The 25,223-nt window shown below is 40.7% G+C and overlaps 1 protein-coding gene across 7 annotated transcripts in view; it reads left to right on the top strand.

Annotated features, from left to right (window-relative positions):
• The window catches only part of APP (amyloid beta precursor protein), a 223,047-nt gene that overhangs the window by 55,698 nt on the left and 142,126 nt on the right, over positions 1–25,223 (top strand). For all 7 annotated transcript variants that reach the window (XM_081086575.1, XM_081086576.1, XM_081086570.1 and 4 more), the window contains exons 2-3: positions 3,203–3,370; positions 19,464–19,593. In XM_081086575.1, coding sequence (XP_080942701.1) covers positions 3,203–3,370; positions 19,464–19,593 — 298 coding nt within the window. The remainder of the gene's footprint in view (positions 1–3,202; positions 3,371–19,463; positions 19,594–25,223) is intronic.

Raw genomic sequence — 25,223 nt, forward strand, 5'->3', positions numbered from 1 at the left:
CAAAGGCTGTTTGTGGATGTATCATGGAGCTGGAGAAAAGGGGGAGTATATGAGGTCTTATTTCTGTGCTCGTAGGTTACCTCAGACTTAATGGATTAAGACGCCATTTATTATCAGGAACTTGGGACTATGTTCTATGTGGCTCTCACTCCCGGTCCTTGAGTTTTCAGAAGTGTCAGCCGTCCTTGCCTGAGACTGTGGGAGATTTCCAAGCTCCCTCACTTTGCTGTGGACTGGAGACCTTGGTTCCCAGCACATGGGCCTCTCCATGGGGCTGCTTCCGTGTCCTCCCAGCATGGCAGCTCACCCCCACAGCGGGTGACCCCAGGGAGTGAGGAAGAAGCGAGGTGCCCTATATGACCTTGTCTTGGAAGACACGCCTCATTTTTGCTAGATTCTATTTGTTGCACAGACAAACCCTGATACATTATGGGATGGCACTGACAATGTGAAGACCAGGAGGCAGGCCTCATTGGGGCCTCCTTGGAGGCTGGCCACCACCGGGAGAGCAATTGGCATTCCCGTGTTCCTGAGGGGAGGCTATGGAATGAAGAGCATTTGTATTGACAAGGAGGTAGGAACTATAGGGAACAGATTGTGGAGAATCTGAGGTCGAGAGGGGGATTCATTCAACAAAATAATTGCCAGTTGTCATAAAAGATCATTATGCTCTGTTTAGTTAGAGGTAAGGTTCCAAGATTCTGCTAACATTGGAAATCTTTGGGACAGGAATAGTTTGAGCAGAATAAAATCTCCAGAGGGAATACAGTGATGATTCCATTACTGGATTATAAATTCCTGAAGGGTAAGTCTCAGAGTTTATATACAAATAAATCAATTTTACATATTTATATATATTGTAAATATATTTTATAGCCTCCGTAGCATCTAATTTAGGGCCATACCTATTGGTATTGATTGTTATCTGACTTTCTTGTAATATCTTACTACTTATTTCAATAAAATTGACAAAATTTGGCCCACCCAGCATGGCTCAGTGGTTGAGTGTCAACCCATGAACCAGGAGGTCACAGTTCAATTCCAGCTCAGGGCACATGCCCGGATTGCGGGCTCCATCCTCAGTGTGAGGTGTGCAGGAGGCAGCCGATCAATGATTCTCATCATTGATGTTTCTATCTTTCTCTCCCTCTCCCTTCCTCTCTGAAATCAAATAAAAAATATTTAAAACATTTTCTGACAAAATTCATATTCTGATTTTTAGGATCAAGGCATTGGATTCCCTCTCACTCCCTCAGGAAAGCTGTTGAAACGTCAGTGTATAGAGCATTCTGCCCAGGCTACTTCTTTGCACCCATTGGAGAATGACCTCTCCCTTTCTGGCTTGGAAATGGTAGTTGTCAAGAGACCCAAGTTGGGAACTTGAGGGGTCCCAGAGATTCCTGCTGACAATCTGATACTGTGGCCTCACTGATCGTTCCATCTGGCAATGGAGGGGCAAAGTTTTGTTAATCGAATATGATTCACAAAGTGGAATAGAAATGGAGAAAACGTTACCTGGAATGTGGTTTTAGAGATTTTGCCCAGAGTTTTTGCACGCTGGTCGGGGCTGAGTCTCAGCTGGGTTCAGGGCCAGATTTTTTTAAAGGAAGTAAATCCTCTGTTGCGGTTGCACAAAAAACATATGCCGATGACCAGCGCGGACAGATGTGTGATCTATTTTTACATTTCTGTGGGAAGAAATGTCAGGAAGCCGTTTCTGTTATTTTGTGTTGGTTTTGTGTGTGTGTGTGTGTGTGTGTGGTGTTTTTTTAACTGAAATCTCTCAGTGCTATTTTATGGGGTGTTTTTCTTCCCGTGAACAGTTTTTAGAAGTGATGCAAGTTATTGTAGGATCACCCAGCTCTTTACCACGGAACGGCTTTTTTTGGAAGTCACCCCTTCCTGCCGTGGATGTCACACATGTCCTCAGCAGCTGGCATTAACAAGGGAGGAATTATTTTCCTAAACGTGCCTTGTGATTCCTTGGTTTGGAAGAGCACTTTCACTCCTGGGGGGTTAATTTTCATCTTTGGCTGATCGTTTTTCCTTTTAAGATACCAGAACCTATGAAGTGAGGGAGTACAGATACTTTTTATTACTTCCCTTTTCCCTTTTAAAAATATTTACATGAAGGGAATACCTGTGGGCAGAAGGGTTGGAAATACAGAAGGGCACCTTTTTCAGAGTTCTTTTCCTGAAATGCTAGCCTGCCTGGGGTAAGAATGCCTGAGGCCTGTCAGAGCTGACTGCACAGCTGGCGGGCGCTGTGCTGGGCTCTGAGGAAGACCTGTGCCTGCTTGCACTGTGCTTGGGAGGATGGAACCAGCATCCTTAACATACTCAAGAGCTGAGGCAGTGTTAACAAGGAAATGTCGCAGGGGGGAAAAAATGGGCGAAGGGCCAACATACTCAGTCACATTTGGACATGGTAAAAAAAAAAAACCACAGTAGTTTTTCTGTTCAAAAAATTATAATGGAGTGTGGCCAGCATGGCTCGGTGCTTGAATGTCAACCTATGAACCAGAAGGTCACTGTTCAATTCCTGGTCAGGGCACATGCCCAGGTTCTGGGCTTGATCCCCAGTATGAGGTGTGCAGGAGGCAGCCAGTCAATTATTCTCTCTGATCATTGATGTTCCTATCTCTCCCTCTCTGAAATCAATAATAAACAGATACTTTTTTAAAAAATTATAATGGAGTCATTTGCTAACTAATAGTGCACACTACCATTGGGCCTTCAGCTCTAGGAGCTGAGACAGTGTGACCTGCAGGCCTTGGCATTGTTCTTTGTGTGAGCCAGGTGGAGGTCATGGTGAGAATATGGTTCCCTCTTGAGTGGGTATATTTATTTCAGAAAAAAATCTTATTTTATTGTCAGAACCTTGCAGGAGGCACCACGAGATCTGCCAGGGGAAAATGTAGAAACAAATATGTAAACTTTTCAATGACTACTTTCCTCTCAGTATTACTAATTTCTCCACTTACTGTAAAAGAAAAAAAAAAGCACTGTATTACAGGAGGTTAGAGATGTATGTAGCATGCATCATAATTAACTTCAAGGAATGCTAAAGGCGGGACTAATTCACAATGGAGAATTGTCAAGAATAGAACTATTCTTGCTTTGGTTGCCTAGTCCCACGTTCCCTGGCGTCTCACCCCCAGAACTGTGGATTGCCATAACTAACCCAAACCTATTTTTCCAGGTGCCCACTGATGGCAATGCCGGCCTGCTTGCTGAACCCCAGGTCGCCATGTTTTGCGGCAAACTGAACATGCACATGAATGTGCAGAATGGGAAGTGGGAGTCGGATCCATCGGGGACCAAGACCTGCATCGGCACCAAGGAGGGCATCCTGCAGTACTGCCAGGAGGTGAGTCCCGCCGGCGGCCACGCTGGACTCCTGCCTTTACTGTTTTTGACATTAAATATTGGTATTTTAGCTCTCCCAGTGGAAAATCTTTGTTCCTGATGATTTACTCTCCCATATGCATAAATGTTTTTAAAAAGGATATCATACTCCGGCCACTAATAAACCAACTGTGTAAAATGTAAGATATCTCGGTACATCCTTTTACCTTTAGCGTATCTCAGTACAGGTGCTCAAACTATTGTGTGTAAAAGTGACTAGACTTACGTTTATTTATATTACCAACTTGATATATTTAGTTCCTTTATTTCTGCTTGTGTTCAGTTTTCCCTCCTTATTCATTTTACTCTTTGAAAACAGAAAATGTTTACAGTGTTAAAACATTGAAACTGTAAAAAAGTTATGCTCAGAAACATCCTTTGCCCCCCCTCTTCTATTGATTAACATTTTCATTCATTCTTTAATGCATCCTTCTTGTAAAAGAGAATATTCATTTTTTTTTATTAAAAAGGGCAACTTACAGAAAGCACTGATCTGTCCGCACTTCGCTTTGTTGACTTGACTTTGATAAGTTAAGAGGTCTTCACCCATCAGGCTCTCTATCCCTTGTGCAATTCCTCCCCGTCTCCTTGCTGTTTTTGTTCAGGGTGCTCCTTCCGTATTAATTCAGTTTAAAATACGTGGAGTCCCAGGCATTTTACTCCCCATTCACTAGACCAGTGGTTCTCAACCTTCCTAATGCCGCGACCCTTTAATACAGTTCCTCATGTGGTGGTGACCCCCAACCATAAAATTATTTTCGTTGCTACTTCATAACCATAATGTTGCTACTGTTATGAATCGTAATGCAAATATCTGATATGCAGGATGTATTTTCATTGTTACAAATTGAACATAATTAAAGCATAGTGATTAATCGCAAAAACAATATGTAATTATATATTCAATATGCATTTTCCAATGGTCTCAGGCGACCCCTGTGAAAGGGTCGTTCGACCCCCAAAGGGGTCGCGACCCACAGGTTGAGAACCGCTGCACTAGACACTTGCCTATTCTAGGATATGTGTGTTTTATAACAATATATTCTTCTAATTTGGCAAATCCAAGGTCAGTGGTTGTTGATCTTTCCGATAGCAATTTCAGTGGAATAGAAGTCCAATTGCTGTAGGTGACAGGAAGAATGCATGAATAGGTAGTGAAGACATCTGTGGCTTCTTTGAGGAAAAAACTAGAAACCAAGAGTTTGAGGGCAGTTCATGGAAAGGGGAAAGACTTGGTGTTTTGTTGTATCTTTGTTTTTTTAAAGGGAAGGAACTTAAGTCAAAGGAAGCTTAAACCAAACTGTGAGAAGGATGGCTGTCCATCAAAAGAAAACTAGGCTCAGGTATCTAGGGAGAAATGGGATCCAGTGGATTAGTGATGGGCTAAGTCTTGGAAAAGAGGGGAAAATAGTGGGTTGATTCGCCAGCTTATGTTTGCCAGATGCTGGAAGCTCACTCAGCATCTTACACATGAGACTAGCTCATACTGCAGATGGGAAGGATCTTGGGCTGGGGTAGCTTATAGAATTTTAATGAAGACATCCAGAAGCTGGTTCCTCTGATGTTAGACCTGAGCCTCAGTGCTGCCTGGGGTTTCTCTATCGGGCTCTCTCTTGTTCTCTGCTTGTCCTTTCACCCTGACATTCGTTCACCTCCTGCAGAGATGAGCTTTCTCGAGGAGGCCAGGCAAGGTGGCAGCCAGGAGCTCTGGGCGGGTGTCATCCTCGCTTGGCTTCCCAACTGCATTATGTGCATTAACACTCCAAGGAGGGATTCTGGTTGGCCCTGCTTTGGGTCACACATCTACCTTTGGCATCAGTACTGGGACTGGCCTGTGTTGGCCAGGCGGGTGTGTGGCCTGTTTGACAGCTAGACCTGAGCCACATGGTGTGGGGAGAGGAGCTCTTGCCAGAAAGTGGATGAAGATGGCATGGGGCAACATAAAAATATGACCCCGTCCAACACAGTGAGCTTAGAAGCACACAGTGTGTTAGAAAAGTTTTATGGGTTGGAGAGTGGGTAGCTGAGGACATGTATGGTGCCTCCTTTTTTTAACCAGCTTTGGGGAAAGTATGTGTGTGGGGAAGAGGAGGGAATAGATGTTTACTCCAACAGTGTTTGACATTTTTTATTGAATGTGCATCCTGAACTACCTAGAAGGACATTCCTTATTGATATTTTAGGGTCTTCCTCCCACTTCCCACTCTATAGGCTTTCTGATATTTTTCTTTTATAATTAGAAATAATGAATAATTTTTGTTTATAAGATTGAATTTTATGTGCGTTGTTGGAAAACGTTTATGTTCTTTCATTCTTTTTTTTTTTAACTCCATGTTTTATTTTAGACAGTATTGATTGATTCCCTATTAGGGAAGCCACAGATAAAATGCACAAATTTTCTACCTCTTCTTCATACAGGTTTTGTAAATTATATTACCTTCATATTTTCAATGTTGTCATATTATAATCTGTTCTCTTGGCATAAGTTCCCAAGAGATTGTTACAAGTTCTGTCTTTAACTGGATTCATTGTTTACAACCAATTCTTTCACCAAAGCATCTCTATTCCTATATTATTTACTTTTATTCCTCTTTTGTTTTTGAGGTCTGTCATCTTAGTTATTTCTAGAAGTTGCATTTTATCTGAAATTTAGCTCTTACCCAGCATCACTAGTAGTCATTTTGAACTCATTTTTATTGAACAATGGTTTAATCAGATATAGAATTCCAGACTGATGAGCATTTTTGCACCATGAAGATATTTTCAACTTATTCTATCATCTATCATTGTGCGCATTCCTTTTTAAAAAATATACAGATACCATGACTATTTTATTACCATTTATAGTGCTACTCACTTACTGATTATTTTCCTCCCAATAGGGATGAGTAGATTTTTTTCTCCACGTGCTCATTCAGTGCCTCTGTTTTAGAGACAGCTGGCTGAGTCAGAGGGGCAGCTGTTAGCAGCCTGTGGACCTAGGACAAAAGAAACCAACTGAACTCATGACCGTGACCTCATTTTGACCTTTTGCTAACCAGTGTAACTCACTGTTAAATTTGTTTTTTCAAAGGATTGCCCATATAAGCTGCACATTATATCTGTTGATGCTTAACTTGATATGATGTGTCAAATATTATTTTGATGAATTATCTAGTCTATCTTTGCAGCATCATGTTCCTCTCAATTTGTGTTCCTTGCTGTTATTTTTATGAATATTATCAATTTGGCCCCTGATTCTCTTGCGCTATCATTAGTCAAGGTCAAAATTAGGGAGAAAAATTGAGTGTTTTACCTTTGTTCTTGGTTATAAACCCATATAAAGTTTTATTGAGAAGACAGTTCCAAACTTAGGGTTTAAATTGAATATTTGTCTAATCTGCATTTTACTCCAAATCCTCCAAATTCCAGGTGCCTTGCGTTTTCCCTCCCCTTTTTTCCCCCAGTAATAAGTTATACTTCTGCCCAGTCATCATTCAGATATTTGCCCGTCTTTGTATTTTTCTTTTTCATATTAGCATGGTCAGCGCCATTTGAGAACTTTCTTTTGTAACTTTATCAAATATATATTGAAAACTGCTATGGACTGAACGCTTGTGCACCCCTCTCCTCCACCTCCCACACCCAGTTCTTATATTGAAACCCTAACCTCTAATGTGGTGGTATTTGGAGGTGGAGCCTTTGGGTTAGGTGAGGTCATGAAGGTGGGGCCCTTATGATGGGATTAGTGCCCTTATAAGAAGGGACATCAGACTTTCAGAGAATTTGCTGTCTTCTGTCTCCCTGCTCGCACAATGAGTTAATGTGAGGACACAGGAGAAGGTGGCCATCTATCTGCCAGCCAGGAAGAGAACTCTTACTGGAACCTGGTCATGCTGCCACCGTGAACTCAAACTTTTTCCTCAGGATTAGAAGAAAATAAATTGCTGTTGCTTAAGCCACCCAGTGTATGGTAATTTATTGTGGCAACCGGAGCTACAGTAGGACTTATTATGGTTTCTATGGGCAAAAGGATTACAGACCCAAGGTGTCGCTGAAAATAACTGTTTCTAGAGGTCATGCCTAACAAAGCATTTTATCTGAAACAGCTCTGACCCAGCACACACTAGTAGTCATTCATTTAGAAAGTGCTTGTGGATGGCCTTGTTGGCCTGGGGATTGCAGCAGAATGGGCCCTAAAAGAGCCTCCCCTCAAATAGAGCCGTGGTTTCCTTTTGCAGGGACTGTTTTTTCCCATTGACGGAATTCTAAACAGATTTTTAGGTGAGAGTTGGGGGAATGTTGGCCCATAGTCCAATTTGCCCTCAGTTTGTGTTTACCTACTTAAGATGTAAGTGCTATGATATATACTCAATAGTAGAGTGATGAACATGTACATGACTAAATATTCAGTTATATATCCTACATAATAGAAGTCTAATATGCAAATTGTCCCCTCCACTGGGAAGTTCAGCCAGGGGGTGGGGCCGGCCGGCCAACTGGGGGAAGGGAGGTCCTGGCCAGCAGCTGCTAGGGACCCTACCTGTGCACAAATTTCATGCACTGAGCCTCTAGTACTAAATAATCACTAAGTATGCTTTCTGAAAGTATTAAGCAAGCCCTAGATTTTTCTTCATGTGATGCTGTGGTAAGAGGTCCCATTGTGGGCTGTCGATGAATTATGCCTTCAGCAGCTATCCTCTTGGTTGAACCCGAGACTTGCTTTAACCAGTAGGATAGAGTTGAGGTGACACTGGTTCAGTTCTGGGTCTAAGCCTTAAAAAGTTCTAGAAGTTTCTCTTTTCATGCTCTGGAAAGGCAGCCATGTGGAGAAGCCCAAATGGAAGAGAATGGAGCCTCCCATCTATAACCCTACCTGAGCTCCCAACCAGCTGCCCGCACCAGCCACCTGGGCAGGGCCAGGTGGGACCTCACAGCCTTCCTTGTAATGCTCTGGCTGACAACACCAGGCGAAGAAGAATTGCCCAGTCAGCTCAAGAACTGTGAGAAATTGTATATTATTATGTAGTTGATAGCTTTCAAGCTGGCTCCCAATAATCCTTGCCTCCCTCCCGTATTCATGTCCACGTGTAGTCTCCTTTCATACTGTGAGGGGCTGACATGTATAATCAATGAGATATTACAGAAGTGATGTTGTGTGTGACTTTTGAGGCCAATTCAGAAAAGACACATGGTTTCCACCTTGCATAACTCTTGCTGTGGCAGGAGCCAACTGCCTGTCATGAGGACATCCCAGGGCACCGGGGAGATGTACATATGGTGAGGAACGGCCTCCTATCAGCAGCCAGTACCAGCTTGACAGGCACGTGAATGAACCACTTGGAAGTAGCCTAGTCAAGGCTTCACGTGACTGTGGCCCAGGTCTTAACCGCATCCTTGTGAGAGCCCGGATCCCTCAATTAAGCCACTTCCAGACTTCTAACCCACCGAAATTGTGTACTCTAAGACATATTTATCGTTTAAAGCCACTAAGTTTTGGGGTAGTTTGTGTGCAATAAGAGAGAACCACAACAGACATTCCCTCAATTATTATTTTCCTCTGGGGTCCTTTAATAGAAAACAGCTCCTTTCCTCTGTTCTATATGAGATGCAGAAAGTGCTGCCATCATGAAAACAACTTGAAAATAACTATATAAATTATTCATCATTTAACAGCCTAAAGTGGCCACTTGCTTTAATGAACTGCTATAGTACCCAAACATTGGTCTAAGGCACTAGCAGTCTTATAAATAGAAATAGAATAAAACTAGGATAATATTCCATTGAAACATATTAAAACCTAAGGGGGTAGAGGGGAAATGAGAATCTTTAGCTTTTATTGTCCTTTTGAATGAAATGAGATTTTTTCCTTTTCTAAAAACAAACAGTTTTATTTAAACCAAGATCTTTGGGATGAGAAAAGAAAAAAATTGAAATGTATTTTGTTTCTTCATCTAAAGAATCTTGTTTTTCCCCAAATTTAATTCAAGCAAATTTAACAAATATTTACTGAGTGCATTCAGGAGAGTATTTTGTGTCACGTGTCGCTGAATGGTGGGGAGACACCATTCTTGACTCATGAAGAGCTTATATACATACACAAGTAGATAAGTTGAAAAGGGGATTTAGAAAATGAAAAGGTGGAATGTGGCTGTAAAGCAGAGGGTCTTGATTATAAGTCTGGGGTTTTGCAGTCTGATTCTGGAGATAAGAAAGAGCTCCGATAAGGGGTTAATATCCAAAATACATGAAGAACTCATACACTCAGCAACAACACTCAAAAAATGGGCAGAGGACCTGAACAGACACTTCTCCCAAGAAGGCATACAAATGCCAACAGATCTATGAAAAGATGCTCAACGTCACTAGCTGTTAGGGAAATGCACATCCAAACTGCAATGCGATACCACCGCACACCTGTTAGAATGGCCATTATCAACAAGACAAAGTGATACCAAGTGTTGGACAGGCTGTGAAGGAAAGGAACCCTTATTCGCTGCTGCTGGGAATGTAAACTGGTACAGCCGCGATAGAAAACAGTGTGGACGTCCTCAAAAAATTAAGAATAGTGTGACCATATGACCCAGCATCCCCTTTTCTGGGGTACCTACCTGAAACAGTCAGTCAGAAAAAGTCAAGAACCATATGCTGTCACTCATATGTGGGATATAAAACTGAAAGCAACAAATGAACAAATAAGACAAATAAACAAAAACTCAGAGACACAGACAATAGTATGGTGGTTACCGGGAGGGAAGAGGGTGGGGAGTAGTGAAGGGTAAAGGGGGTCAAATATATGGTGACAGGGAGATTTGACTTTGGGTGGTGGGCCCACACAATACAATATGCAGATGTGTGTTATAGAATTGTACACTTGAACCCTATATAATCTTATTGACCAATGTCACCCCAATACATTTAATAAAAAGGAAAAAAAAAGAGCTGTGACATTGTTTTTATCTGGTCAAGACACTTTTAGAAGCATTAGCCTGAATTTGAGGATAGGTTACATTGGGGAGAGAAAGGAATTCAAATCTCAAGGTGTTAGTGAGAAAAGGGACGTGAGAGAGCATCCTGCTTGGCCACCGCACGGTGCACCAGATGCTGTGACAAGGGAGCCCCTGGGGTCAAGTGCAGTGCAGGGGAACATGGGCTGTGCTGTCAGACAGACCTCCCTTCATATCCAGCCTTTGCTCTTTGACACCTGAGCAATGCAGAGAGCTGCCTCACCAATCTCAGACCTCCCTTTTTGATAGGAATACACAGGTGTAGGTGTGACGAGTGTGTGTCGTACAAGTTAAAAATTGTCAAATTAATTGAGAAGTTGTTTGAGCACCAGCACTGTTCTTTTTCTTTTTCTTTTCTTTTTTTTTTAAGGACAGAACTTAAAACACAGGCTCTGCCACCCTCCTTATCCCTAACCTTCAGAGCACCCTTGGGTGAGGTAGGGGCTTGGAGCAGGTGTCCATGGCTCTGCTAACACACGGGGGAACAGCTCTCTGGGGGGACTTTGGAACAGGTTAAGCCTCAAGCGCTGGCAGAGATTTCCAGCTGGGAAAGAAAGACGTGAATGTGGCTTGTTTATCATCCCTTCTATTAGATGGTGGGCACACTCTTTTTTCCCCAGGTGTTTTCTTTTCCACAGCAAACAATATGTGTTTTCTGTTTCTTTAACCTTCTTGCTCTAAATGAACGGTTGTCTTTGTCAATAAATGAACAGGATCGCCAGGCAAAGCATACCAGTGTCTGAATAAAACAAAAACTGCCCATTTGATGAGCCATTTCCTTTGCCCAGCTTTCTACTCTTAAAATATAGAACCGAATCTGGGACTCCCAGATAAGAATTGTTTCTCAACCTTATTTAAATTAAAATCATTTACAAAACAAAGGACACGTGCGATCTTTCAATGTAACCAATTTCGAGGGCACACTGTCCACCTGAGGGCAGAAGCCGCACCCTTGGCCATTGTGATTTTGCTGTGTCTACCACCCACCTTTGTAGGCTTAAAATTGACAAAGTACAGGCACATAAACATGGTGGTTTGGGAAAGATTCAAAAATTCCTGTTAGGTGAAACAATTTTTGCATTGAAGTATTCAGCCACCTAATGTGAGAACAGATCTACTTTATGCATTAATGATCTATATAAAAATAGGAATTGCACAAATCACAGTATCTGGAGCTCAGTGAGATAAAACCAGTTTGGATTTTCTTTTTTTACACAGTAATCATTTAATCAAATTACTGTTTGATTTGACATTTCTTCTTATTATCTATCTCGTTCCTAAATGCATACTCAATTATTACCGATTTGCAGTCATATTATACTTTTATAATTGGCACTTTACTTAGAAATATAAGACAATTTGCATAAATTAACAGGGAATGAGAATCGAGGCTACGCGTGCACACATCTGTTTGTGTTTTCACATTTGTGTTCTGCCCTATTTATTTTGGTGACACCCCTTCTCCCCACCAATTTGCTTTTACATTCAGCACTTTGGAATAAGAGTGATATTAAACCAGGTTCTTGGACAATCTTTTCCAAGTCTGAGTATAAATGTATGGATGTACACGTACATTTATAGACAGTGTGAGGAACAAACTTGGGTCAGATTCTTGGGAAATCAGCTAGTGCCCGAGTGCTGCATTTTCCGTCCTGGCTTTAGGCCCTCCTTGTGCAAGCACAGCACTGCTCACACGTCCTGTTATTACCATTACGGTCGTGTTTCATCAGCTGCTCATTGCCTCTCAGCACCTCATTACATTGTAATCAGAGAATGTTTTCGGTTGGTTTCTACTTCTCTTTCTCAATTAAATTAGTCATTCCGTTTCCAGTAGCCCTCGTGATGAAAAGAATTTACATTGAAAACAGTTTGATAGGATTTTTTCTTTGCATTCCAGAAAGTTTTAAAGAAGAAAGTTTGTCATTTTAATCCAGACACAGAGTTTGTTTTGTTTTAAAACTTACCCTTAATGGGCTCCTGGAGTGCTCAGAAATGGCTCCTACTTTCACCAAGTCTCACCTCCATCATTTCATCTTCTGTGAAATAGAGCAGTTGCCCACTGACAGAGGGTGACATTACTAACATGAAACATTTGCAATGATTCTGGCACATAGTAAACCCTCAGTTATTATATGTTTTCTTTATCCTCCTCTTGAGTATATTTTTTGAAAAAGAAATCGGTCGGTAAAAGCTTTCAAAGGAAATGATCCCTTGTTTAGGCCACCTCTATATCATGTCGCTGCAGCGTTTTTTTATTTTTGGTTTCATGTAAATGTTTATTCGTGCCAACTGCCATCATGTATATACAATTTGGATCTTGGTTGTTTCTGCTTTTTTTCTTCTTCTTGTAATGTAAATTTAGAAATTTGACTCTGTTTCAACTGGGATAGTTTGTTGTTTTTTACTTTAATTTTAAGCATCATGAAAGTACATAAACATTGTCTTGACTCTTTACTTTTCATTCTCTTTCATTCAAAATTCCAAGCCACATATACAAATTAGCAAGAATAGTCTAATGCCCCATGTACCTATCACTCCACTTCAGCAATGATCAAATCTGGTCACTGGCTCCTGGATCTGTCTGAAATGCAGTGCTTTTTCCTGCTTCCTTCAAGGTCAGCATTATTTTGGACAAGAACCCTGTGCAGATGTGTAGCTCATCTCTTCTGCAGAGCTGTAAATTGACTAAGATGAATGTTATTGAGTTCTGACATATTTAGTGTCATTTTATTAATATTACATAATTGCTTGCACTTTTATTTAAAAGAAAAGAAACATCCTTGAGAATATGCTTAAAAATTGATTTCAGAAGTGGAAAGACTAGAAAGAACTATAAGTAAATTATTTTCAGAATTAGCAACAATTCCCAGGACCCTGGCCATTAACTGTTTTCAGACTTTTCCTAGCCACATTTGATTTTGCGTTCTTGAAGTATCCTTGGTCTTTTGGAATATAGTTGTGTGTAAACAAGACTTTTGTCATTAATTCTTTATTCCACATGGCTTGTTTGCAAAAGGGACTACCTTAGTATAAGGGTTTCCCCCATTTGCCCTTAATATTGGAAATAGAGGAAATTTTCTATAGAACTCTGACAACGTATGTCTTTAAGAAATAGTTTTCTATTTCTGCATATCTAACTACATGTTCTTGGCTTTCTTAAATATCATCAATTTTTTTTCTTGCTCTGCATATTTAACAACGTAAATGTCATCTTGTTGGAGATTAATATATTTCCAATTTGGATAGAAAAAGAGAGAAAAAGGACTTCGTAGATTTTTTAAACTTGGAATGAAAATGTTCTGATGGTGATCGAGTTTTAAGGTATTTTTCTGTAATGGGCAAAACCACTTTAGGCTACCAGCTGCAGCCTCAGATACATTAGCTTTCCAAGATGAAGCATGTTTCTGTGGCCAGAGGAGTAGGCGCTTTTCAGGTGCCTGGACCAACTGATGGGCCCTCTTAGCCTAAGTGAGAGACCGACTCTTAGTTCTTTCTAAGCCTCTTCCTCAGCTGTGTAATTATTAATATCAGTCTGCAGCTTTTTACATAAGATGCCACTGTTTGAATAAGATGCCACATCATACTTGGAAATATAATATTGGAAGACATGGAGATGCTTGTATTTTCTCAAAAGCTCATAATCTAACTCTAATATTATCCTATTTATATTATCTTATTTAGGAGAGACATTGATAATACCCAGTGGGAGATTAATATATAATGAATTTCCCTCCCATGATGCATTCTGAACTTAACCAGAAATATTCATTAAATAGTGATTAGGCACTTACTATGCAATCGTAGTTTTGGCCATTATTGAGGGGAACACACAAATGAATCACATGGTCCTGCCCTTTAAGGGGTGTATAGTTTGATAGGACACGTAAGTGTCAGAGATGGTAGAAAGTGGTCGGTGATCAGGGAAATGTGGTTGGATAAAATACTTTGGATACAGAGACTGAAGGGATCAGGGAGGGTGTGTTAGTGAACCAGCATTTGAGCCAGGCCTTTTTCTAGGGTTTTGTTCAAAATAAAGCTACAACGTGGCTTATGTTTAAAGGGGATCTAATGAAGGGGACACACCACGCCTCCATGGATTAATACGTAATCAGGCAGTCCCTGTCTGATCCTCTGTCTTGTCTATCTGTCTGTGTTTCAGCTACTAGACTCTCTCATCTTAGCTTCTTTCTCTGCACATCTTCCTAGTCTCCTGTGGTAGACCAGCTGATTCTTCCAGGTACCTTGTTCCCCTTCACACAGAGATGCACTAGCTCTGGCCATGGCTTAGCCTACCTGCCAGTCAGGTGTCCCCTCATCCAGCTGGAGCCTGTATATACTAGTCTAGAACTCTTTTTTTAAAAAAAATTTTTTTATTGATTTCAGAGATGATGGGAGAGGGAGAGAGAGATAGAAACATCAGTGGTGAGAGAGAATCATTGATTGGCTGCCTCCTGCACGCCCCCCCACTGGGGACCGAGCCCGCAACCCAGTCATGTGCCCCCGACCGGAATTAAACCCGGGACCCCTTAGTCCACAGGCCAACGCTCTATCCACTGAGCTAAACCAGCCAGGGCTAGTCTAGAACTCTTGAGGAAGAGAATGCAATTTACCGTTTGCTTTTCTTTGGCTGTAATCAGCCTTCTGGATGGAGCTGCAGAGTTCAACTGCTCACTAATGAGTTCTCCATAGGGCTGGGGGTTGGGGCTCCATGGGAGGAAGAGGGGCTTGGCAGCCTTCTGAGAGCTTAAACCACAGGTAATGAATGTGGGGCGCCAGAGGGAGGCAACGGGGTGCCAGATTGTGCCTTCCGCCCTTCAGGAAAGTGCATTTTCACTGGGAAGGCGGTGCAGCTATGTACTTAACACAAATGTGAGGCACACTGTGATAAATACCAGAAAGCATTCCTGAAGGAGGAGAGAGGGATTCACATTATGGTACAGGGGATGGAGGGGGTTTGCCCACATGGGAGGATACTAATGGGCTTGGTATGCACAGTGTGGTGTAATGTAAGGGTCTTAGGTGAGATCTCTCTTTTTTTTTTTTAATTTTTTAATTTTTTTGGAGCACATTGTATGGATCTATTCGTGCAGCTGTAATTCCGGAAGATTTGTTGGAACTGAGGACAGTTTGCTTTTCAAGGAACTAACAGAGGCCTCGATTTGCTGCTGCTTTATGTTATTATTAATGTGCCTTGTGGTTATCTAAAGTCTATCCTATACAATAAAAGCCCAGCGACCGAATGGCGGAATGACCAGAAAGACTGGTCAACCACCAGGGGCCATATGCTCAATGCAGGAGCTGCCCACAGTGGTCAGTGCACTCCCACAGTGGACCGATCCCTGCAGGCCATGTCCCGCACCAGTGCACAAATCCCCTGCACCGGGCCTCTAGTTTTTTTAATAATCAAAGAAATCATTACTCATAATTGGGGTTGGAGAATTGTTTTGTTGGGGACATATTTTTATATTTCTGTATATATAACTACATGTTTTTGGCTTTCTTAAATGTCAGTTTTTTGCAAATTAAATAGCTGAAGGGATTCATATCCTTATTTCCTTCCTATGTGACGATTTGAGATCCAGCAAAGAAAATATGAAACATTGAACTGATGCTTGTGATTAATTATGGTGAAGAGTCAGGGACTTACTACCACAAGCACATTTGCCTATCTAATTATTTTAATCTTTACTCTTGCCTAAAACTATAAGCTCTGCTATTGTTTCAACATTAAGTGCTTATTTGTCTCTGGTCATATACTGGAGCTGCTTAATACAAACAAGACAAAACACTAGGTATGTAGTACTTGGGATTTTCGCCAGAAACTTGACCATGATTTTTTTCATTATGTTTTTTGTTCCGTTGTTTGTTTTCTGAGTTGGGGGCTGCTTGTGCCATGTGGTAATCACTTCGACCAACTGGGACTGGCTGCATTCCAGGAGAAATTTTGTGACCTCGATTGTTGATGTTCCTCCCCCTTTCTAAGTAAACATGATGTCACAACAGCACAATTGTATTATCTTTGGCAGATCCCAATGAATGACTTCTTATCTGTGAGTAACAGGGGAGTCAGGGCTGCAGGTAAAGCAGGCTCGGGATCCACGTGGTTCAAATTCTCTAATCTCCTCCATCTACATGTTACCAGTTGTCGCTGTCGGTGTTCTGGAGAGAGAAGTGGAAACACCGGAAATGACCTATGCCCTAGATTTTTGTGGTGGGAACGGAAGCACATTCTGTATCTGGCTGGTCACTTCGGGAAGCTCCGGTCATCTCTGGGTGAGAGGCCCGATTGCTAGAAAATTAGCGCCGGAATGAATGACTGCTCTGTCACACCCCCTCTCACCCCAGGACACCGAGGATGGTTTGCAACGCAAACCAGAGATCCAGTTTTCCTCCTTGTCAACTTGTACCCTCCAAATAGTCTGTGGTTTTGAGTTGAAAAGAAGAAAATGTGACTTGACTGCCTGCCACGGGGTTTATGGGAAACCGAGCGCTCCTGGGAAAATGCTCAGCGGGGTAGTATGTCTGTGAGGTGGCAGCTGGAACCCCTTTAGAAAAATGCAGTAACTCACCCTTTAGGGCACATAAAGTCTTCTCCCTCAGGGCGAATTCTCTCGTGTCACAGAGTTTATGAGTCATGAGTGCTGCACTTTTGTGAGATAATAAACAAGGAAAGGTGGTGGGAGAGTTATATTCCTGTGCAAAGAACCACTTCACCTGTCCTCATAGAGAAAAAGGCCGCGGGGTTATTAAATGTTTAGTGGCATTTTGGAGTGGAGCATTATCTGAGCCTGAAATGCATGCATTGTAGTTGTGCTAAGATACTTACGTAGAAAGTAAAATAAAGGGAAGGTAGATTTTCCTTTGGGAGCTAAGTTACTGGCATTGTTTTTCTGTGTGTGTGTGTGTGTGTGTGTGTGTGTGTGTGTTCTCAAGCATAAGCTTTCAACACTAAATTTACCCTATGCTACCCTGATTGGTGCCTTATTTTTTTTAAAATAGACTTTATGTTTTAATTTTTTAAAATAGACTAAAGTCTATTTTAGAGCAGTTTAGGTTCACAACAAAATGAGAGGAAGGTACAAGGGATTTCCCACATACCCCTTGCCCCCGACACATGCACAGCCTTCCCCATTACCAACCTCCCCACCAGAGTGGTACATTTGTTATTGCTGATGAACTTACATTGACATATCATCACCCAAAGTTCAGAGTTTACATTAGGGGGTCACACTTGGTTGTACTTTCTGAGTTTTTGCTAATGTATGTGTTCACCATTACAGTATCATATGGAATAATTTCACTGCCCTAAAAATCCTCTGTGCTCCTTTTCATTCCTCACCCCTGGCAACCACTGATATTTTACTATCATGACCCCTTGCCTTTTCCAGAATGTCACAGAGTTGGAATCACATAGCGGGGGGCCTTTTCAGATTGGCTTCTTTCACTAGTGATAGGCGTTTGTCGGGGAGAGGGACTTCCCCCTTCTACTCTTCTTGAGTCCCTTCAAGTCTCTTAATGCTTCTTTCTCTTCACTGGACTTACCTGGCAAACCAGTATCTTGATGAAATGCAAGCTTTATGCAAGGGGAAATCCACTTTAGAAAGAAAGTTTTATGATTATATTTTCTTTCAAATATCTACTCATTATTAATCAATAAAAGTGGTTTGATATTTTACAAATATATTTTGGTTGATCCAAATGCTACATTTCATTCCAAGTGCCCAATAAACACCATGATGTACTGAGAACAGTAATCAAAGACAAGGGCTGTAGCTAATTATCAAGGGAAGAGATCCATAAATTCAATCTTTATCTAAATGATAGCCCAGATAACTGTTGGATAAGTTATCCTTATGTAAATTACTTTGAATAAAAAGAAGGCTTTTTATATCGAAAGCTTGCTATGTGTCATAGCCTGTGTGTAAAATATTTGCCCAATGGGTAAGATATGGATGGGTTGAATTTCAGTGAAGGTAATACCTCCATGAATCTACTATATAATATTTATTTAAAACATTACAGAATACAATCCTCACACCAGTTTACTTTGCATTGAAAATGACCCCGTGCTTTAGAGAGTGTCCCCTCCCCATTTCTATTTTTTATCTCCTTTGGAAAGATAATATTTTAAGCCTGAGTAGGTGCTATAAAATACAAAAAGGCACATTGCTTAATGTTTGGAATGGAATGATTAAGTGCTTGTCTCTTGCATATTTTTCTTTTTTTTTCATTTTTATTTTTATTTATTTATTTTTTCTTTATTGATTAAAGTATTACATATGTGTCCTTACCCCCTCATTGCCCCCCCATTCAATTTTTAATTCAAATAAATTAAAATTAGTTTTATTTTATCTGTTATGTCCTTCGTGATGACTGGTAAAAACACACGCTATGATTGAGTTTGGAATTCAGGTGTTTTTTTGTTTGTTTGTTTTTATCCTTTTTTTTTATTGCTTAAAGTATTACAAAAAGTATTACATATGTCTCCTTTTTTTCCCCCGCCCTTGACAATCCCCTGGCCTCCCCTACCCCGCAATGTCTAATGTCCATTGGTTAATTGCATATTTTTCTTTACCCTGAATTGCTTAAGCTTGATTGGACATGCGCCTGCTTGAGTGTTGGGGGATAGAAAATAAATGCACATCTATCAACAATTGAATCTAAAAATCAAAATAAATGAACAAGAAATCTAATGAACAAACTAAACTGATGAATAAAATAGAATCAGAGGCCTGGAAACATGGAACAGAGTGACGCATCTCAGAGGGAAGGGGGTGGGGTATGGGGGGTAGGGGGTGGTGGACGAGGAGAGATTAACCAAAGATCTTATTTGCATATAGGCATTACCTATGGACACAGACAATAGGGTGGTGAAGGCCTGGGGCGGGGTGGGAGCTAGGTGGAGGGGGGCAATGGGGAGAAAAAGAGGGACATCTATAATACTCTCAAAATAAAGATTGAAGCTTTTTTAAAAAGTAATACATTAGAATAACAGTGGTGATGGATCAGGTGCTTGCTTATCCCAGCCGCTGCCGCAGGTAACAATGCACCCTTTTTGTGTGCTCCCAGGTCTACCCTGAACTGCAGATCACCAATGTGGTGGAAGCCAACCAGCCAGTGACCATCCAGAACTGGTGCAAGAGGGGCCGCAAGCAGTGCAAGACCCACGGCCACATGGTGATCCCCTACCGCTGCTTAGGTGAGCCGGCCAGCCTGGCCCTGATCTTTGGGGATGGAAGAGAAAGAAGGATGCTCTGATTAGCTCAAACACAGACTCTTGTTTGGCATGTGGCCACTCGATATTGAATTATAATTTGGACTGTTACAGTAGCCTGTGTTCCGACAGTATAGGAGACTTATTTCTGAATTCCCTGGCACAGAATGAATTTACCCAGGGTGTTTTTCAAAATGATAAATTCTTGGACCGATCCCAGGACTGCTAAATGACAGTGCCTGGTGGTGGAGCCCAGGAATCTTAATTTTACCAAATTCTATAGGTGATTCCCACATACACTGACTATCTAGACTTGCAGAATTAAGGCTTTTTGTGTTTCCTGACATTGACTTCGCAGAAGAACAGTCCTTATGTGAAGCTCCAGCATTTTGCTAGTTTCTTTAAAAAGAAAAAAAAAATGTACTGATTTCAGAGAGGAAGGGAGAGGGAAAGAGAGAGATAGAAACATCAACGATGAGAGAAAATCATACTGGCATGTGCCCTGACCCGGTATCTAACTGTGATCTCCTGGCTCATGGGTCGATGCTCAACCGCTGAGCCATGCCGGCTGGGCTAGTTTCTTAATCTCTTTCCTACAAAAGCTGACTGCTCTTCCTGCTTGGCCATAGCTGGAGAATTGGAATTGGGGGATTTTTTTATTTTTTCCCCTGCTCACATCAAAATAGAGGAAACAGTGTGATCGCTACGGTTTAAATGTGTGTTTCTCTCACTGACCTCAGATTTCACTTTACCTTTTCATTAGAAAATTGAGTTGTTTTGTGTGGTATTATACTTTTGCCACATTTAATCTGACTTGGTTATTAGTCTCTTCCTTGTTGATATTTTTATGTAACCAGGAGTTGTGGGAATCAGCAGTCTCTGATCTGTTGGCTAGCATCTAGATGTTTTCTACAAGTTTATTCACCAGTAGGATGGTTGTAAATAAAAACATAGCGATCTACATCTGGAGACAAATATTGTTATACATTCCAATGATTTAACAGGATTTTTTAAAAATATATATATATTTTTTTAGTTTCAGAGAGGAAGGGAGAGGGGGGAGAGAGATAGAAACATCAATGATGAGAAAGAATGAGTGATCGGCTGCCTTCGGCACACTCCCCACCAGGGAACCCAGCCCACAACTTGGGAACGTGCCCCTGACGGGAATTGAACCATGACCTATTTCATAGGTTGATTCTCAACCACTGAGCCATGCCAGCCAGGCTAAAAGGAATTAAAAAAAAAAAAAAGTCCCAACAGGAAATTTAGGAAAAAAGGATAACTATTGGAGATTCTGGAGCTCTCTGTAATACTTGTGCAAATATGAATATCATCACTAGAGCATAGGCTATTGTTGATGCATGTGTATAATTTGAGATGTTCATAGAAAAAAAAAATGGGCATTAGTATGATTTCATCTGGTGGATTTACTCACAAGGGTAGTGATGAAGAGAGTTGGAAAAGCAGTATCTTAGCTGTTATACCAAGAGACCATATAATTCAGCACAAGTTAGGAAGGAATCACGAACTCGTTAATTAGGCCTTGTTAAATGATTAGTTTCTGTTGGTTCTCACTTTCCCATTCTATGAAATGTTTCAAATACTTTTTTTTTAGATACTAATCTTACTGGGAATGAATACTAGGTCTTTGGATGAGTATTATGGCGTATGACATTGCCGTTTGTTTCAGATGAACGTATATCATTTTGCTTAGACTTTCTGCCTCAGAATTCTAATCAGAGATGTTAGAATTGACTAGAAGGTGGAACCCACATGAAGATTGTAACTCACTACCTAGTGCCACTTGGTTGTGGCAGATAGGCACCTCCCCACCTCTGAAAAGCTCTACTCTATGGCAAGAGGGTATTGAAACTGAAGGGAAAAAAAACACTGTAAAAAGGAACAAAAGATGTATAAAATGTCTTCAGATATAAACATGAAGTCAGAAGATTTCATGAAAATACTATGATTAACTGTCAAAATATTTGTTTTTATCATGATAAGCAGTGTTACCCACCATTTAGAGAAACTTCATCCTAAGTCATCTCACTTCACAGACACAAATATTGAGTCAGTGGGATTGAATCTCTTGCTGTAACTCACACTGTTTGTTAGTGGCGGAAGCAGGACCAACGCCAAAGATCCTTTGATTCTTAATCCAATGTCCCTTACAATATTCACACAAGATTGTTTCAGAGCAAATATCCACCTGATTTACAAAATCAAAATAAAATCATGGACGAAAGACTGATTTAGAGGCAGTAAATAACACTTTTTAAAAAAACTCACAGTTGTGTTTATAAAAGAGACAACCATGACTCTGAAACAGGATAAATTCCCACCCAATAATGTGTTCCACTCTATGGTAGTAACAGGCAACAGTCTGATAGATTACCTGCTGCTTGAACAGAGAATTACTGTTTAGCATTAACCTAAGTATCCTCTAACCTCTAACCTCACTGGCTGTACCCAAATATATCTTTTAGACAAAAAAGGTTATTTTACAGAAATTAATTCTCAGAAAGGTGCTACCTAGAAAACAAAATAAAATTGTCTTAAATATTAAGCACATTACAATTCAAAATAAAACTCGACTAGAGGAAAAATGCCTGTTACGTCTGGCATGCGACCTTCCTGATCTTTCTAGCTGATGCAGAGCTGATGTTGCTCTGGGTTGTGTTTCTCTAATCCCTGTGTTTGCTCTGGGCTTACTTGCTCCTCAGTACCTTGCATTCCTTGTCTAGATGGGGAACGGGTATTAGGTTGCTGTTGCTGTTGCCATTTTCTTCCCATGGAGTGAATGATTTCCCGTGGGAGAGGGGTGGGCTTTCTCATTTCTCCCTTTGCTTTTGATTGTGCCTCTGGACCCCGCCCTCCTCCCCTCTGCAGTATAAGATCTGTCTTAATCATAATAACATTTTATTGTCTCATGTGGGATTTAAGCACATCATTATCACTACTCAAGGAGGATATTTTCTTTGTGAAGCTTTTAACCCCTTTGCATTTGAATGACTACTCTACATGGTGTAATAGATCCACTCTTGAAATTGGTGCCCTCTGCACTTGTCTCTGTCCAGTACAGGCAAGGTGCATCACATAAGGCAAATTACTACTGATCTATGGAGGTGTGGGAGGGGGAGCGGGGGGGCAAAGATTAAATTAAACCAAAAGAATTAGAAGTTCAAGAATTACTACCTTAAATGTCATTCTATTTCATTATATATTCAAGGCTTTCCAAATATACAAGTAGCAATGACCAGGAAGCTATTCAGCTATGGTCAGATGAAAAATTGAAGGTATTCAATTCACCTTAATTCTGAATTACATTGTTTTAATAACATTTTAAGACGAGCATACTTTGTGTTTTGGTGGCGGCTTTTGTGTGGATTAGCTACAACTATCTTCAGTGTGAAAAGCATGTATTTAGATATTCTGACAGATACTGTGCCAGAGTAGTTTTTTTTTAATTTTTTTAAAAATATATTTTATTGATTTTTTACAGAGAGGAAGGGAGAGAGATAGAGAGTTAGAAACATCGATGAGAGAGAAACATTCATCAGCTGCCTCCTGCACGTCCCCTACTGGGGATGTGTCCGCAACCCAGGTACATGCCCTTGACCGGAATCGAACCTGGGACCTTTCAGTCCGCAGGCCGACGCTCTATCCACTGAGCCAAACCGGTTCCGGCCAGAGTAGTTTTTTTTAATTTATACTAAACGACAGTTCTCTTGAGACACAGCAGCGCGATATTCAAGAATGTTACACAAGATTTCACCTAATTTTAGGAATAGGGATGGGGAATGTAGACTTTAATGATCTTATAAAGGCCTATATGCCCCTGTACAGTAATTCAGTGTCAGTACCTATGCCTCCTCCAGTCTTCATGGACCTCTGCACTCTGTAGATCCAACTACATATGAAGTCTTGGGAGATGCATGTGCTGGGGTTATACATACATGCACACCATGGGAGTGATGCTTGATGAACCTGGTCTCTGCACACCAGAGGGATATAAATTCTTGAATGTTCTATGTTTTTAAGGATTGTCTATGCCATGCACACATAAGGAATGCCAGAACTACGGACATTTCTTCATCAGGAAAAGCTAATCGCCATCCTTGGAGAGACAGTAGACTCTTTTTATGTGGTCTTCCACATAGGACCTTTGAGTATTCATTCCAAGTTAATCATACTTCAAAATGAGTATAGAGAGCCTGATTCTCAACTATATAAAAGAAAATATGAATGGGAGAGAAATCTTACTAGTCTGTGTCTCCAATCAGTGGAATTACAGGTGACTTTGATTTTACGTAAGCCCTTTTCTATTCCTTTCCTAAGTAAATGAGTAGCTTTTATCATAAAAAGGATGAATTATGAAGTCTATCATCAGATAGTGGTCCATTGGAAAAAAGTCAACAGGCTTAAAAGGCACACAGAGTGATTGTTTTTAACCTATGCTTTATGAGTTTTTTACAGTAGGAATAACTTCTTATGGGAAAACATTTTATTTTAAAATCACCGTGCTGCCAAATTAAAAGAAATGTCTCCATTGTTGTTTTCAACCAGACTTAAGCAGCATTAAGCATCTCTAATTTTTTTCAGAAAGATTCTTGATCCTGCTTAATTTTTTATTTTCAAATTTTTCATATGGGAGCTAATTTGGTTCGGCGGGGGGGGGGGGGATTGTTGAATGGGGAGAAATCCCATTTACCTTATCTGGGTGGGGAAGGACTTAAGGCGCAGCCCCTCCTACTTGGTTAAATAGGAAAACCCATAGAAGTGATTTCTTCTAGGTAAGTCTCCCACCAAGACCAGTGGTTAAACCTCCTTCCTCCTTTTCCCAGTTCTCCATTGAACCCTCGGTTATTAATTGGCTCCAGCGTGATTTGCTTTCTAAAGGTGAAAAAGTGTTTTTTTTGTTTTTTTTTTGTTTTTTTTTTTAAATATATTTTTATTGATTTTTTACAGAGAGAAAGGGAGAGAGATAGAGAGTTAGAAACATCGATGAGAGAGAAACATCGATCAGCTGCCTCCTGCACACTCCCCACTGGGGATGTGCCCGCAACCCAGGTACATGCCCCTGACCGGAATCGAACCTGGGACCTTTCAGTCCGCAGGCCGACGCTCTATCCACTGAGCCAAACCGGTCTCGGCAAAAAGTGTTTTTTTTAATAAATCAAAATTGGAGAGAAAAATTTAGTGGTTTTTGCTGTGTCCGGTTTTAATTTTTTTTTCCATCTTCTCATTTTAATTACTGTGCCTGCTATTACGTAAATCTTCTTGCTAGGACTATAAATAACTTACGTTTGTCTGAGATAAAAATTATGACAGTGTGAATGATGTACTTAGTTAAATGCTTAATTTTGCCTTTTTCTTTTTTTTTACTGGAGATGTACTCAAGAGTCATCAATTACCATGAGTCTTTACAGTGAACATTAACAATCTTTGAAAATTTGCTGTTATGCCCTATAGGTGTGCCCTGTTGTCAGTGTTTTCTTAAAACAACAGAATTCATCTATGCAGGTCCAAGATGACAGGCATGAAAAAGAAATCTCATTGTTCCAGTGTTTCTCTGTGATGCATTGAAAAGTGAATAGTGAAGTCAATGGGTA

This window comes from Myotis nattereri (assembly GCF_964212035.1).
Source record: "Myotis nattereri genome assembly, chromosome: 3".
In the NCBI taxonomy this organism is placed as follows: domain Eukaryota; kingdom Metazoa; phylum Chordata; class Mammalia; order Chiroptera; family Vespertilionidae; genus Myotis; species Myotis nattereri.